At 50.9% G+C, this 16,504-nt stretch overlaps 1 protein-coding gene across 1 annotated transcript in view; it reads left to right on the plus strand.

The window, feature by feature from the left end:
• The window catches only part of BCAS4 (breast carcinoma amplified sequence 4), a 59,643-nt gene that overhangs the window by 8,437 nt on the left and 34,702 nt on the right, over positions 1–16,504 (plus strand). Inside the window, exon 2 of the mRNA XM_065892968.1 lies at positions 7,626–7,697. Within this exon, the coding sequence (XP_065749040.1) occupies positions 7,626–7,697 (72 nt within the window). The remainder of the gene's footprint in view (positions 1–7,625; positions 7,698–16,504) is intronic.

Consider the following 16,504-nt stretch of genomic DNA (forward strand, 5'->3'; position numbering starts at 1 on the left):
GTTGCTGTTACCAAATTAACCTTCTTAGAAGTCAGGGTCAAGGCGAGAGTAGAGTAGAGTAGTCAGCCCTTCTAGACATTCACACCTCAAGGTCGAGGGTCCCTCTGGGGGATGGGAACTCTTATTTGAGCTGCTGTAGGGGCCTGGGAGGAAGGAGTTCCCGTGTCCCCTCTTTGGGAAGTGGATCATCATCTAAAGGGCCCGGTCCTCTCAGTTTGCGATTTCAGCACAAGGCCATCTGGAGAATCCCTTCATTTGCTCTTTCCAGCCCTTCATTCTTGGTTTGCCCAGCTCCCAGGGTCTTTCTGCCATTGATCCAGCCCTTCCATCCTGTGCACAGAGATGAGGCTGCTTCCTCTAAAGACCTTTACTTTCCCTGTCATCTGAAGGGGCCACCATGAGTGCTTTTGGAGAAGAGGTGACATTACTAATTACATGCCCTGAATGTGGGCAGGCCTCACAGTCCTTGAGCCTGTTTCATTTTCACCCCCGTCATGTACTCATGGACCCTGGCCCAGCCTGGCTGGAAGAAGCAGGAGCAAGGTCAGGCCATAGCGCCAGGTGTCAGGCAAAGCTACCACCACACCCTCCCCTGAACTGGCTGCATGTGGGTGTCCTCTGGCTGGCATGGTGATCTGCTTTTTAAAATGCTAAGTAGATGCCAACTTTAAAAAAGTGGGAGTTTTCACATAAAAATCCAAATGTCTGGCTTCTTTAAAAATGTTGCAGCAAAAGCTACAGGTCTTCAGCGGCCTTGTTCCTGGGCTGAGTGGACCTTGTGGTTTCTAGAAGGATTCTCCGGGGGGTGGGAGAGAGAGAGGGAGGGGGAGGGGGAGGGAGAGAGAGAGTGTGTGTGTGTGTGTGTGTGTGTGTGTCTGTAAACAGCATTATTGTGATATAATTCACATGACATACAATCCACCCATTTAAAATGTACAGTTTAATGGCTTTTGGTTTATTCACAGAGTTGCACAACGATCAACCACAATCAATTTTAGAACATTTTCATTACCCCCCAGAGAAACCCTGTCCCCCTGAGCTCTCCCTCCACCAAGAACCCCTAATCTACTTTCTGTCTCTAAAGATTTACCTGTTCTGGACATTTCATAGATGTTTGGGTTTGTGTGGTTTTTTGTTTGTCTGTTTTTGTTTTAAACTTATTTTATTTATTTATGTTTGGCTGCGTTGGGTCTTTGTTGCTGCGCGCGGGCTTTCTCTAGTTGCGGCGAGTGGGGCTACGCTTCGTTGTGGCGCGTGTGCTTCTCATCGCAGTGGCTTCTCTTGTTGCGGAGCATGGGCTCTAGGCGCGTGGGCTTCAGTAGTTGTGGCTTGCAGGCTCAGTAGTTGTGGCTCACGGGCTCTAGAGTGCAGGCTCAGTAGTTGTGGCACACGGGCTTAGTTGCTCCACGGCATATGGGATCTTCCAGGACCAGAGCTCTAATCCATGTCCCCTGCATTGGCAGGCGGATTCCCAACCACTGCGCCACCAGGGAAGCCTGATGTTTGCGTTTTAAAGACACCAATCGGTCAGAGGTTTGAAGGCCCTGTTCAGCCTACAGTCAGGTTTGTTTGGCCGTCATAGTGTTTTTTAATTTTTTAGGTTAGTTTTGAACATTTTCGAATTGGAAGAGCTTTCATAAATATCTGGATCACCCTTTTGTCTTTTTTTTTTTAAGTGTTCTATTTTTTTTTAATATTTATTTATTTAGGCTGCGCCAGGTCTTAGATGCGGCACGCGGGATCTTTTAGTTGCGGCGTGCACGTGGGATCTGGTTCCCTGACCAGGAATTGAACCCATGCCCCCTGCAGTGGAAGCGCAGAGTCCTAACCACTGGGCCGCCAGGGAAGTTCCCAGGTGTCTTCTTTAGACGGGGCCTCCCATTTGCCACAGTCCCCACCCCTCCCTCTTGTCTCCCTGCATGGCGTCAGCTGCCATTTATTTATTTATGGCTGCATTAGGTCTTAGTTACTGCACGCGGGCTTTCTCTAGTTTCGTCGAGCGGGGGCTACTCTTCGTTGCGGTGCGCGGGCTTCTCATTGTGGTGGCTTCTCCTGTTGCGAGCACAGGCTCTAGGTGCACAGGCTTCATTAGTTGTGGCTCGTGGGCTCTAGAGCACAGCCTCAGTAGTTGTGGAGCACAAGCTTAGTTGCTCCGTGGCATGTGGGGTCTTCCTGGACCAGGGCTTGAACCCGTGTCCCCTGCATTGGCAGGTGGATTCTTAACCACTGGGAAGCCCCAGCTGCCATTTATTATTCTGCTGGTGCTGCTGTGTTTCTCGGAGGAAAGTAAAACGTCTCTGTCAAAAGTGGGAAACTGAGATAAGCAATGTGAAGAAAACATTCATAAGCATGGCCCCCTTCCCTAGTATTCATTTCCTGCCTGGCTTCTGTGTCTTTTTGAGTTTGGAGACCCTGGTGGGGTCACAGCCATCTCCTGCATGGGTGGAGCATCTCACCAAGAGTAACCTAGAGAAAGAAGTTACTTGACCCTCCTCAGCTTCCATCTCCAAACACAGAGAGTCGGAGGATTCCCACCCACCTCCACTTTCAAGTGGGGAAACCGAGGCACAGAGATGGTCAGAGGTATAGTTAAGACCACACAGCATGAATGCAAATGGGGACTAAGACGCCATCGCGGCTGCTGTTCTCAGGCTGTAGCTCTTCCAGGAGAGCACTTTTCTTCCTCCTTCCCATGGCCCTTTTCTTTTCTCCTCCCTCCCTCCTTCCTTCCTTTCTTGTAACAAATATTCATTGAGCACTGTATTGGTTACCAATTGCCGAGTAACAAACCACTCCCAACCTTAGTGTTTAAAAACGACCCCCATTTTATAGTGCCTGATTTTGTAGGTTGGTGGAGCTCCTCTGCGCCGTTCTGCTCCCGTGGTGTTGGCTGGGCTGCCTCATGAGGCTGCATTCTGCAGTGGAAGGTCCAACATGGCCTCACTCATGTGTTGGGCAGTTGGTGCTCCAGCCGGGGCACCTCAGTTTTCCTGCACGACCTCTCATTCTCCAGGATCTTTTCCGCCCTGTGGCCTTTCCAGCAAACTTGCCTGCTGTTGTCTTCCAAGAGGGTGAATCAGAAGCTGCAAGGTCTCTAGACTCGGAAGTCACAGAGCGTTGCTTCCACCACATTTTACTGGTCAAAGCAAGTCACAGACTAGATTCGGGTGGAAAGGAATGATCCTACCTCTTCATGGGCAGAGTGGCAAGGTCATATTGCAAAAAGATACGTGAGATGGGAGAGAGTTGGAAGGCTGTCTTAGGAAACACAGGTACCTACTATGTGCCAGGCATTATTCTAGGCCCTGGGAACACAAAGGTAAATAAAAGAAAAGAAAACCCTTGTTCACCAGGAGCTTTCATTCTGTTGGGGGAAGATGACAAGAAACAAGTGAAATATATAGTAAATTATATGGTGATAAAGGCTAAAGAGAGAAATAAATTGGGGCAGGATGTGGCGTGGTAGGGAAGCTACAGGGTCAGGGAAGGCCTCACTAAGGAGAGTCATATGAGCAAAGGCTAGAAGGAAGTATGAGATGAGCTTTACCAGTGAAGGGAACAGCAGGTGCAAAGGCCCTGGGGTGAGGACATGGTTGGTGTGGTTGCTGGGGAGGCCTCCAGTAGGCATTTACTGATTGAGATGGAAGATGGCGGAGGACTTTTAAAAAAAATTAACATAATCCATATAACATAAAATTTACCATTTTAAAGTATAAAGTTAAGTGGTTTTTAGTATATTCTTGATGTTGTTCAGACATCACCACAACCTAATTCCAGAACATTTCCATCACCCAAAAAAGAAATCCCATAACCATCAGCGGTTATTCCCTACTCCCCCTCCCCCCTTTCCATGGGGGAGACAACTACTAAGACACTTTCTGTCTCTGTGGATTTGCCTCTTCTGGACATTTCACATAAAAGGAATCATGTAATATGTGGCTTCTTTCACTTAGCATATATTTTCAAGGATTATCCATGGTGTAGCACGTATTAGGACTTCATTCTTTTTTATGGCCAAATAATATTCCATCACATGTACATGCCATATGTTGTTTGTCCATTCATCAGTTGATGGACATTGAGTTATTTCTACTTTTTTGGCTATTATGAATAATGTACAAGTTTTTTGTACGAACCTCTGTTTTCAGTTCTTTTGGATACATTGCTGGGTCATAGGGTAACTCTATGTTTGACCTTTTGAGATTGGTTTCCAAACCAGGCTGGTTTCCAAAGCAGCCACACAAGTTCACATTCCCACCCGCAGTGGATGAGGGTTCCAGTTGCTCCACGTCATCACCAACTTTTGTCACTTGCCGTTTTTGTGATCGTAGCCATTCTAGTGGCTGTGACGTGGTACGGTGGAAGATTTTGAGCTGAGGAGGGCTTTGGTTTTAACAGAATCTCTGAGGAGTAGATTGAAGGGGAGCAAAAGAGGAAGCAGGGGACCAGTGAGTAACAGGCTACTGCAGCGGCCCCAGCGAGGGAAGGCAGTGCCTTGCACCAGAGTGGTGGAGAGAAGTGGTTGGATCTGGGATATATTCTGAAGGCAGAACTGAGAGGGTTTGCATAAAGGTTGGATGGGGTTGGGAGTGGGAAGGAAAGACGAGTCCAGGATCCTCCCATGTGTTTGGCCTGAGTACCTGGAAGATGAAGTTTCCCTTTGTGGAGATGGAGAAGACCACGGATGGTGGAGGATCATTTCGTGTTTCCTTGTGCCAGTTGCTGGTAGGCAGAGCCAGCCCGTTTTCGGCTTTTGACATGCCCAGCTGGGAAGCTGGGATTGGCACTTTGAGCAGGAGATGTGGAAGAAGGCGGTGAATGCCATGATTCACACGTGTTAAAAAGATGCCTGCCTGCCATCCCCACTGACCACGCCCTGAATGTCACTTAAAGCAAGCCATTTGCTTCCTTTCCCTCGGAGTGGGACAATTTCTGCCCGGGGGTTGCAAAGGATGGTGAGGGCATTCATTTTGCTTATGGGCTGGTTAAAAAGGCATGTGGGCTGCAGCCTGCAGGACTCTTATTTCTGAGGCCACTTAGGGAATTACCGTGAGAGAAAATTGTCCCGTGAATGATCTGTGGGCACGGTGGGGTCGCTAATCCTTCCTGCTGGTTGGGAATGCCTTGGGACTTGTCCTTCCCTTAACTGACCAAGCAGTCAGCAAATGCTCTCTTTGCTCCCTCCCTGCTGCTTTGGGCCACCGCCCTAGGCACCAGGAGGAGGGGGTGGTGGGGAGACCATAGTTGACAGGCAACAGTAAAGTGGGCACACTTTCCCCCTCCCCAGGGAGCACCTTGGTGGTGACAAACTTCTGAAGTCAGAGAAGTGAAATTTTCCCTTCAGTGTCTATTAGCCGTGTGTCTTTGAACAAGTGACTTAAACTCTCTGATCCTCTGTTTCTCAATCCATAGAAAGGGGGAAATTATGGCATCTACAGTATAGAGTTCTCCTGAGAAGCAAATGAGATAATCCACATATGGTGATTAGCCCTTGTTTCTATTATCTAGTGAGAGAGATCCATAGAGCAACCATTTATATGTGCCTACTGTGTGCCTGCTCCCCGTTAAATGGCTTAGCCATGTCTATTATGTGAGGTTAACCTAAAATCCTGCCAAATGGATGTGGCACTTCCTGTCACAGGTGAGCCAGCCCAGATGCTCAAGTTACGCCCCCGGGTTAGGGTCATACAGCTGGCAAAAGAGAAAGATGGGGTTCGAACTCAGGACTGACTGACTTCCTTTGTGAACACGCTAGGAGAGGTCGAGAGGCTCTTCCTATGAGCAGAGAGCTGCAGTGTGTCTTGGGAAGGAGGCCAACCAGCCAGCTGGGGCGTGGTCCTTCACGTCCCTCTGGCAGGTTTAGTCTTCCCAGGCATCTTTGGACTGGGGCGTAGATTGTCTGCACTGTGCTCCCTCGTGCATCTGTGCCCCCTCCCGTCTCTCTCACTTTCCTCTGGATCAAAAGGAACCACCAACCTTCCCCCTTCCACCTCAGTGGCCTCTCAGCTCCTTCTTTCTCCCTTAGTGCATTAAGGACACTTTTTTTTTTTTTTTTTACCATGCTTTTACTTTTTGGGGGGTGGGGGGGGACTTCCTGTCCTCCCTCCACTGCGGTCCCCTTCCCCCGTCAAGCCTCCCCCAGTCAGGCACAGAAATAGTCCCAGCTGTGAGATGAAGGTTGCAGAGTTTAAAACTGCAGCTCGGCACTATTTATACTCCAGCCGGAAAGATGTTTTTTTGTGCAACCGTTTATTTGGTTGTGGTATTGACAGCCCAGGCGGCAGGCGGCGGGCGGCTCCTGCACTGTAGAAACATTTCTCCGGGGACAAGTGGCCAGTGAGGGCGGCCTTCAGGTGAGGGGGCAGGCGCCAGGCCTGCCCAGAAATGCCTGGGAACACCTCCCTGGAGCAGAACGATTCGGCCTGGTAAGCCAAAGGAAGCGGTTCACGTTCCAGCTGAACTTCCTTCCTAGATGCCTGGTAATTAGAAAAAAAAAATACAGGTATTTTATAAATCATGAAAATAGTACATGCTCGAGGGGAAAAAGGGTTCAGACTAATTTTTACACAAGTGAGTAAAGCAGGGAGACCCTTCGTGTTCTATTTTGCTTGGCCCATGGAGCGTTATTGAATTTGTGCCACTACTTAAAAATTGGGACATTTCCCATAAAGTTAGAATTTCTGGCTTCTCTTGAAAATGGAAGGTTCTGGCAGTGCTGGCCTTGTGTTTGCTGATGGCTGCTAGTGGCTGGCTGCTCCAGAAGTAGGCAGAGTGATTCTCAGATCACCCCAAGCCCCAGTGGCCTGCTTCGCGTTCATCTACCTTACCGCCTGGCCTTGATAACTTCTGAGGTTTGGACCTTTCACGTAACATAAAACATTCAGGGCTCCTGTGTCAGAGTGTCAGACCTCATTCCCCAGTTCCTACTCCCCAGGGCTAAGTAAGCACTATCGATAGGGTTTCCAGATAAACTACGGGACCCCCAGTCACATATGAATTTCAGATAAACAACAAATACTTTTTTAGTGTCAGTATATCCCCTAACTATTACAGTTTGGTAGTATCATCCCAGGCCTTTCTCTGTTGAAGCAGACACGTTTCACAAGGGTAGTTTTATATTCTCTCTCTCCTGCAGTTGACTTTGCTCCCTGTGGTTTGTCTGGAGAGGCATTTTTCAGTGTTGATAAGAGCAGGCTTTGAGGCTGGCGACTCAAACCTACAGGAGAGTCTGGGCCCCAGTGCTTGTTAGCTCTGTGACCTTGAGTAGGTTCCCTTACTTCTCTGAGCCTCAGTTTCCTCATCTAAACAATGGGGGTGATGAGGGTCGCTTTGTTATCTCCTGTTAGTATTTATTTATCTCATCTCTTTTGAGAGCTGCGTCGAGTGGATGGTCCACGGTGGCTTGAACCAGAGGGGTTAAACAGAGGTGCCCACGGTTATCAAGACTGACGCGGGCACATCCCGATTTCAAATTACGAGGGGTTCTGAAAAGGCAAAGTAGGTCTGGAGGGAACTGGGCAGATAATCCTAAGATGTAGTTTGCTTTAAAAAAGAAGAAAGACAATGAAGGGCGTTTGTCTCCCCGGAAACCGCTTGCTAATCTCCAGGATCTTGTCTCTCTTCAGGCGGCGGAGGTGGAGGAGACCGTCGAGGGCTTGCTCCTCAGGCTGGAAGAGTTTTGCTGCCTGGCTGACATGGTGAGTGCCCGCCTGGGAGCCGTGGGTGCAGGCCCAGCCCAGACTTCAGGGCCTTCCTGGGCTTCCCTGGGGAGCCACCTCGGTGGCGTGGCGGCTTAGCCAGCAGGCGGCGTGGGCAGCGGCGTGGGGGCAGCTCACACCCTCTCCCTCTGTCCACACGAGGTTCCCTGAGGCGGCCATCTTGATAACGCCCTTCCCCGGAGATGCCTTCATTCCACCGAGGAGGCGGGAGTGGGCCACCAGGTGGCACTCTCGGGCCCGATGCGGGGAGCCGGTCGGCGGGGACGCTAAGACTATATTTAACTTTCCTTGCTCTGCACAGTTCGCCAGGCAGACGTGGAGACAGCCAGGAAATGGCTTCAGGCCTGGGAGGCCTAGGAGGAGCCTCCTGGCCGGGCCCTGGCCCTGGAGGGCTGCGGCATCGAGGGCCCTGCCCTCCTCAGCCCTTTGGTCCCTCCACTGTTGCCTCCTACCCTGCTTGGTGGGAGCGGCTCCTCCTGGCGGGGTGGGGAGGACCGTGGAAGATGGTGCCCTAGGCCGGGAAGGCAAGGTCTCCACTCCTCCTTGTGTCTCCAGGATTGTTGCCGGACAGCTGTGGGGCCCTGAGGGCTGATAGAATGTTCTGGAAGTTCCCAAGCTTATTAAAGGCACACCAGCAGCCAGGGTTCGTGGCTTCGGCCTGGAGGCCCAAAGGGTGGAGCTCCATTTTGGGACCAGGCCTGCCTCTCCCCGCGAGCACAGGAAGCCCAGCTGGGCCCAGACGTGCAGATGTGTACCAAGCGTCTGGAGAGACGCTGGTGAGAGCCCCAGGGAGTAGTGTTTGTTGAACATCTACTTTGTACCATGCTCCGTACAGAGTGTGTTCCCTGTATCCTCCCATCCCACCTCAGAGCAACCTGCCACGATGGGTACGACTTTCTCCCCATACGTTCAACAGACATCTGAGCGCGCCTGTGCCAGCCCCTGGGGACACTGCAGTGAACAAGACACAAACATTCCCACAAGGACCTATCTGTGTTTTTCTCTTGAGTACCAATTTTTTAGTTCAGATGTGGGTCCAGGTGGGAGCTGGGTAACGAGACTGACTTTTAATGCCCTGAATGGTCCTTTCTTCATCACCGAACATTGGGCACCTTCTCTGACTGGTCCCTTGGTGAGCCTGAGGATGCAAAGACAGACAGATCTGTCTCCATCCACCCTCCCCTCCCGTCCAACAGCCCCCGATCCCCCAAACGCGATCTGTGTACCAGCCGCTGTCCTCCAGGGTTGAAGCACTGGCCTGGAGGTGTGTTCCAGGTGCGAAGCGAGGCTGCAGAGGTTTTGAAAAGGAAAAGAGGTTCTAGAAGGAACTGGGCACATAATCCCAAGACTGTTTGCTTTTTTTTAAAAAAACGAAGAGGTGTTAAATTCTGCCTGGGAAATCAGGAAGTCTTTGCAGAACAGGTGGTGATTAATTTGGGGTTTGAAAGAGGAACAGGAAGAATTCAATTGCTGGGGGGGGGGCGGGCATTCAGGCAGAGGGACCGGCCTTTGGGGGTGGCATGCTGGGCGCATAGGGACAGTGTGGGCCCACACAGTGGGACATTGGGAAGACGGTGGGGACGGGCGATCCTGGGACATTTTTGTTCTCAAATCCCAGTGCATCCTCCTCCCACGAAGGGAGATCCACCAACCACCCTCAATGAGAGCTTTGGGCAGAAGTCAGCTTGGATAGACAGGGAGGGGCCAGGCCTTACTTGCCTTAAAAACTTCAAGGCTTCCTGTGGTGGGAAGTCTGCGGGGGCGCAAGATTGTATGCAGCGTCGGGAAGATCCTCTCCAAACTCAAAGCCTAGAGGTGCATTTATGCAAAGATTTTAAATACAGAGGTCACAAGATGACCCATGGGCCCAATCCTGTCTGCAGACATGTTGGATGTCTCTGGGAAAAAAAAGAAAAAGGAATGAGCTGCTGACATTTATAGAATGTCATGCAAAAAAATATGGATTCCCGGCTTCTCCTGGAAAAGCAAAGATCTGTCCTTCCCGCCGCCCCCTGCCCCGTGCGTGCTTGTTGTCACCTGGCAAGCATCAGCCAGAGCTGGACAGTGGCCACCCCTGTGGAGAGCACACGTGCTCTCCAGCTTGTCACCGTCCCCACTGCTCCCCGTGGGAGCCTCCTTGACTCCCCGGCCACCTGCCAGGTGCATCCATCCCTGTGCTGTGTGCGTGTGTTTTATGGTAGAGAACATTTCTCTGTACTTCGGGCCCTACTGAAAGCAGGCAGATATCCACCAGACCGAGAGAGTCCCATGTTTTTAAGAAATGGAAGAGATCGCACTTCCCGGGAAGTGAAGACTATTTCAGTGTGTTTATATGCAAATGAGCATGTCTACATTAATAATAGAATGCGCCTCGTACGATGCTTTTGTGGCCCATGGAGGTGTTTTGTGTTGGCAGTCCCTACAGTGAGGCTCTGTGCTGATGCCGTTTAGATTATAGAAATCCTCTCGACCCCAACAGCTGCTGCTTAGCTTACCTAGTGTGTCTGTGCCCAGGTGTCATGGGCTCCGTGGCACAGAGAGAGAGCTGTCCAGCTATCAGCCCTGACTTGGGACCTCCTTTTCTCTTTTGATCCAAGCCAGGGATGAGTGGGGACCTCTGGGAGGCAGGTGATGTCACACCATGGACCACCATCCCCAGGGCCCTGCTTTGGCCTTTGGAAACACTGATCAAGTTAGAGGTCCCAGAACGGCCGGGCTCCCTGGTGCACAGTCCAGAGAGAAATGGTTTATTTCTGATAAAATCAGGCTATTAGGCGTGAGAGTCCACCTTCCTGTCTGATGTTTTAAGTCCTCTGCCAGTCTGTCCCGGATCACTCTTAAGTGACCAGCATTCACACCATGTGCTCTTGACCTGTTCTAACCTTAGATATAATACCTCTTGCCATCACTTCAAGCTCTGACTCTTCCCAGTGGGGCCTTGGGCACAGCATGTCACCTTTCTGTACCTTTATTTTCTCCTCTGTAAAATGGAGGTGGTGGCTCTGATTATGTACTGCAGCATCAAACGACCCCAACACTTAGTGGGGTGAAACAACCACCAATTTAATATGTGGGCCAGGACAGGGCACAGAGAGTACAGCTCATCCAAGCTCCGTGGCACCTACTGGGCTGGGGGCATCCAGGGTGGCTGCTTCCCTCACTTGTCTGACGTCTGGGCTGGGAGGGCTGGCTGGCTGGGGACCGGTTGGCATCACTCTCCTCCACGCGGCCTCTCCTCGTGGCCGTCTGGCCTCCCAGAGCCAGCGCTCCAACAGATGGGAAGTGGAAGCCTCTGGAGACTTAGGTATGGCAATTAGCACAGTGTCACTTCTGTCGTATCTTATTGGTCAAAGCAGCCACATAGCCCACCCGGATCCAAGGGGAAAGGACATAGACCCCTCTGCATCATGGAAGGAAAGTACAGAACTTGTGGCCATCAATCATCTACTGCAAACGGTACCCATCTCCAAAGAGTGATCGCGAGGGATAGACGAGGCAGGGATGTGCCCTTTACATCCAGTAGAACGGCCAAAATGAAAAAGACAGACATTAGCAAGTGTGGACGAGGATGCGGGACAGCTGAAACTCTCCTTCACTGGCTGGTGGAAATGCACGAAGGGACAGCCGTGTGGAGCAGACACTCGCACACAAATGTTCATGGCGGCTTTGTTCATCATGCCCCAAACCGCAAGCAACCCCGGTATCTGTCGGCAGTAGAAATGGGTAAATAAACTGTTGTTTATTCATACACTGGAATGCACAGCAGTGGAAAGGAATGACCTGCTGTACACAGCAACATGGGTGATTCTCACGAATGTGCTGTTGAGGGACAGAAGCCAGACACACGAGTGCTTCCTGTGTGAGGCTCCACAATATGAAGTTCACACCTAGGCAAAACCAGTCCATGGGACGGAAGTCAGGTAGAGGTTAGCCTTGGGAGGGTGGTCGTGACAGGGAGGACGCCAGAAGGAGCTTTATGGGGTGAGGGGATGTTCCATGCGTTGGTCTGGGTGGTGGTTCCACAGATGTAAACACACATACCGATTCATCGAGCCGTCCGCTAAGGCCTGGGCTCTTGACCGTATGTCATTTACACTCAATCAAAAGTAAATGCTTAGCATGGTGCCTGCTATGTATTAAGTGACCCATCATCGTCATCAATATTAAAGCACCAGAGGGCCGCGACACAGATGAGTTTATCCGCAGAAACTGGATTTGTGAGGCCTTTCAGCTCAGTGCCCTTGGGGGTTTGGGCAGCTTGTCTGGGCCCTTGGAAACCCTAGTAGCCTTGGGCCCACCTTCTGGCAGGGAGCGGACTCTCCCATCTCTCACATAAATGGAGAAAATTTCCCGTTGGCCTCGGCCCAGCAGTTGCATTTGGCGTTGGTGTGCGTTCTTAGGTCAAGTGCATCTGGCTCTTCTTCCTGGGCCTTGCACCATCCTGGAGAGGCATGTTTGCTCTGTGATAACCCCCTGCATCCGCTACCCAGGCTTCTGGGCTCCGGAGACCAGCTCCAGGGAGCTGGGAGGACAGGCTGGGGAAGGGTCTGCCAGGCCCCCCGGCCCATAGACCTGGCTGGAGTTTCATCCCATTAGAGGCTCAAAAAGCACTGATTCTTCCCTGACATCTTTGTTCTTCTGAGAAGTATGCATAAGCGTGAACTCACATGCCTGTGATGTGATGATGTGAGGTGGGTTGGGTGTGAGAAGAGAAATGTGTCCCTTTCCTTCCACTCCCCTATAAGATGAACAGGGCATGAGGTGGCCACGGACGCCATGCTGGGGAGACTGTAGGTAGTGGTGGAGACTCTGGTGAACCAAAGCGGGCTGTTGTCACCCAGCGCCAGCTGATTGTTGCCAGGTGGAACATGTGGCATGTCAGTGTGGCCGGGTCTTCCGATTTCTCACAAGAAGCCAGAAATCTGGGTTTCTAAGGGAAATATCCTTAATTTAGATCTTGGCACCTAGTTTGGTCGTACTTTCGGTTTTTCAGGCTGGCTCTGCGTGAGCCTGATAGAACACGACTGCAGACCTCTGGTGTTAGGAGGTGGCCTCAGACCCACTTGGATTAGCATCCTCCATCTCCCACTTTGTAGGTTTGCAACCTTGCCCAGCTCATTTAGTTTTTCTCAGTTTCATCACTTATAAAACAAGGTTGAAGAGAAAGCAATTCCTGTACCACGCGGTCTGTTCCCAGCACGTGGTGAACGCTCCTGGGTGTCAGTACCCTGCCCCCCCCCCAGCCCATGTTAAATACCCTGGTTTTTGTCTCTCGGTTCCCAGCTCTTGGGGGAACCAAGAGGAAGGTTTGGGGGTGTTTCAGGCTCCAAGGACTACCCTCTACTTTCCCCCCAAGGACCTGCAGGCTGCCTTCTGGGCAGGCGTAGAGAGTTCCCTCTGCCCTGAGTCTCAGCCAGTGGAGGAGCCTCTGCAGAGAGGGGCCTTCCTGCTCGGCCCGCAGACCCTCTGGCCCTCCAGTTCCTGAGGATCTGAGGGGAGGCGGGCAGAGTTCCAGAATCTCATCTCTGCCGCGTTCCCTTCACCCCCGTGAGTTGCTGAGACCAGTCCCTCCTGATTCTCACTTGTTCTCCGCTGCTTGTTTCTTTAGAAATTAACAGAAAGAAAAGATCTGCCTTTGATTCCCTGTGCTCTGACCTTGTCATGAGTTTCTGTTCTTCATCGCATCATGGCAGTTTCTCCCGAGTTTAGGGATGGGCTTCTCTCTAGAAATTTGGCCTGGGGGAAACAAGGGAGGATATCGAGCCCTTTTCCCTATCCCAGCTAACAACCGCAGGCGCCTGCAGGAGCCAGGCAGGATATGGAGGGAGTCAGGGGCTTGGGGCGAGGCGCTAGGGATGGGTGGCCACTGCAGAAACTGGGAGTGCGCGTGCCATTGGGAGGGAGCAGTTGCTACTCAGCCCAGCCTGCGGTGCCTGGGGAGACGTGGGCCCAGGGTCGCCAAAGCTGCTGACTTAAGAGAAGTTATAAATCCACACTTAATCTGTTGGATATTTTAAAGCCATATCTATGTATTTTATTTTGGAATAGTTTTAGATTTACAGAAAAATTGCAAAGAGTTCCCACACACCCCTCATCTAGTTTCCCCCACTGTTAACCTCACCTTGGTACCTTTGTCAAAACCAAGGAACCAACACAGATCCTTGGCTACTCACTGAACGCCACACTTGGTTGTGATTCCCCAGCTTCCCGTTAATGTCCTCCTTCTGTTCCAGGATCCATCAGAGACACCACATTGCCTTAAATTGTCAGGTCTCTTTAGGCCCCTTTAGTCCGTGACAGTTTCATTCTTTCCTGACTTTCCATGACTTTGGCAGTTGTGAGGGGTATTTGGTATTTTGTAGAAGGCCCCTCAGTTTGGGTTTGTCTGATGTTTTCTTGTGCTTAGACGGCGTTGTGAGTTTCTGGAGAGAATCCCCAGAGCTGAGGCGCCTTCTCATCACATCACATCAGGGGCACGTGACACCCACACGGCATCACTGGGCTGGTGGCCTGGCTCCGCGGTAGCATCACCACATCCCCCTTTCCGCGACCTGTTCAGTGCCTTGTTCCTGTCACATTCGTGTGTATTTATCTTATAGTTGGGGATATCGTCCAATGTTACATTATTTTGTTGCTCAAATTGTCCCAGTTTGGGCCATTTGGCTCTTTCAGGTTGGCTCTTGTGTTCCTTTGACCTGCCCCATCCTTCTTTTCTTTTCTTTTTTTTTTTTTTAACACTTTCTTACTTTCTGGCACTATGAGATGCTCCAGGCTTTTATATGTTCCCTGCCCCAACCCTAGAATCAGCCATTTCTCCTCGGAGCCCCACTTGAGTTTTAAAGTTGGAAATTAAGTCAAATTTAAAAACGAAAACACTTTGTGGGCCAAATGAGCCACATATGTGGGCCACATGCAGACATGGACCATCTTGTATAATCCCTAAAGCATCCTTTTGAGAGAAGCACTAGTCTGATCCCCGCTTTACAGATGAGGAAACCGAGGCACAGAGAGGTCAGGGCAGAGACTGAGGCCAGACAGCCTGGTGCCAGATGCCACCCTCTCGGGGCTGCTTTTTGGCCCCAAGGGGTCAGGGCATGGGAAAGGAGTGTGCCTCAGGACAGTGGGCTTGGAGCCAGGTGCCCAGGGAGATGGCAGTGCCCTGACCAGAGGAGGAGGACCAGGAAGGAAGGGTTTGGTTTTAGACATGCAGGTGATGGAATGGCTACCCAGGGCAAGGAGGGAAGTGTCATCCTGAACAGTGATGGGAGCAGAATGGCAGGAGAACCAGAGGTCTCATATACTTAGGCAGAAAGAGGAGGGAAAATGGGTACAGTTTTCAACAACATTTTTAAAATTAAAATTTTTTGCTGAGTTGTCACCTTGTATTAGTTAGCTATTGCTGCATAACAAATTCCCTCCCCCCCCCCGCCATACTTAGTGACTTAAGCAATGATCTTTATTATGTGCTAGTGTCTGTGGGTCAGGACTCTGGTACAGCCTAGCTGGGTCCTGTAGGTCAGGGTCTCTCACAGGCTGCCATCGAGATGTTGGCCAGGACTGTTGTCATCTCAGGGCTCGACTGCGGCAGGATTGCCTCCAGGCAAAGTCAGTGTTTCTGGGCAGGATCCAGCCATTGGCCAGAGGCAGGCTTCTCCATAACGGCAACTTGCTTCTTCACAGCTGGCAGGAGAGGGCAAGTGAGAAGGAAGAGGGGGTGGGGGGAAGCATGCATAAACCAGGCGGTGGGAGAGACTGCCAGCAAGATGGAGTGACAGTCTTCTAGTCTCAGGAGGGCCATGTCTCACGTTGGCTGACTCCTGTTCATTAGAAGCCAGTCTCTAGATCCAGGCAATGGTCTCGGGGAGGGGATCACACAAGAACATGAACACCAGGAGGTGGGGCTTGTTGAGGACCGTGTCAGAAGCTTCCCTCACATGCCATGCCAAACAGTCTGCTAAACGTTCTATCCTCACTGCATTCCAAGGAAGCAAGGACTGTCTTGATTGCTTCCCTGTCCAGACAAGCAAAGGAGGGCTCAGAGAGGTACAGTGACTTGCCCGAGGTCACACAGCTTATGGTGGGTAGAGCTAAATTCAAACTCCAGTCTGAGTCCTAGTAGCCCACTGGTGTTTCTCTGACTGTCCCCGGACCGCCACTCCAGCACAGCCTTGGAGCTTGGCAGAAAACAGATTGCCCGCCACCCCTACGCAAGCCAGACCAGACTTGGAGGAGCCTTCAAATCAGCATTAACAGGCTTCCCTCCAGGGGATCCACATGCTCCCTAGAATCTGAGAGTGGTATGTATCCTGCTTCTCTGTGTGGTCAGGACATGGTAACATGGAAATGGAATCTCTCTGTCTCTCATACACACACACACACTTAAAGGTTAGGCTTGGTCCTTTTGGCTCTGCAGGAAAATGGAGGCTTAAGTGTCCGATCTCAGTGATCAAGGGAAAGATGTGGCTTCCCAAAGTTCTCCGTCGCTTTTGGGGTCCTTCCAAGCAGAAGAATCTTGAAATTAAATGAGATGCATGATGCGCAGGAAATGCTAGCACAGTGGCTGCGTGTAGGAAGCAGCACGATGATGGACTCGTTATTAATGTTAATGATTATTATTAACTCTTCTCATTGATATTATTAGTTCCAGTGTAACAAAAACTTGATTTACCTCGACTTCAGTTTAGAGAAGAGATTTTGATTCTTTCCATTTGGTCCAGTTCACTGGTTTACAATATAAAGGTATTTAGTTTGGAGCTGGTGGTGTTGGGTGTTTGGTCAGGGGGAAC

Source organism: Phocoena phocoena, chromosome 15 (genome assembly GCF_963924675.1).
Source record: "Phocoena phocoena chromosome 15, mPhoPho1.1, whole genome shotgun sequence".
NCBI classification, from domain to species: Eukaryota; Metazoa; Chordata; class Mammalia; order Artiodactyla; family Phocoenidae; genus Phocoena; species Phocoena phocoena.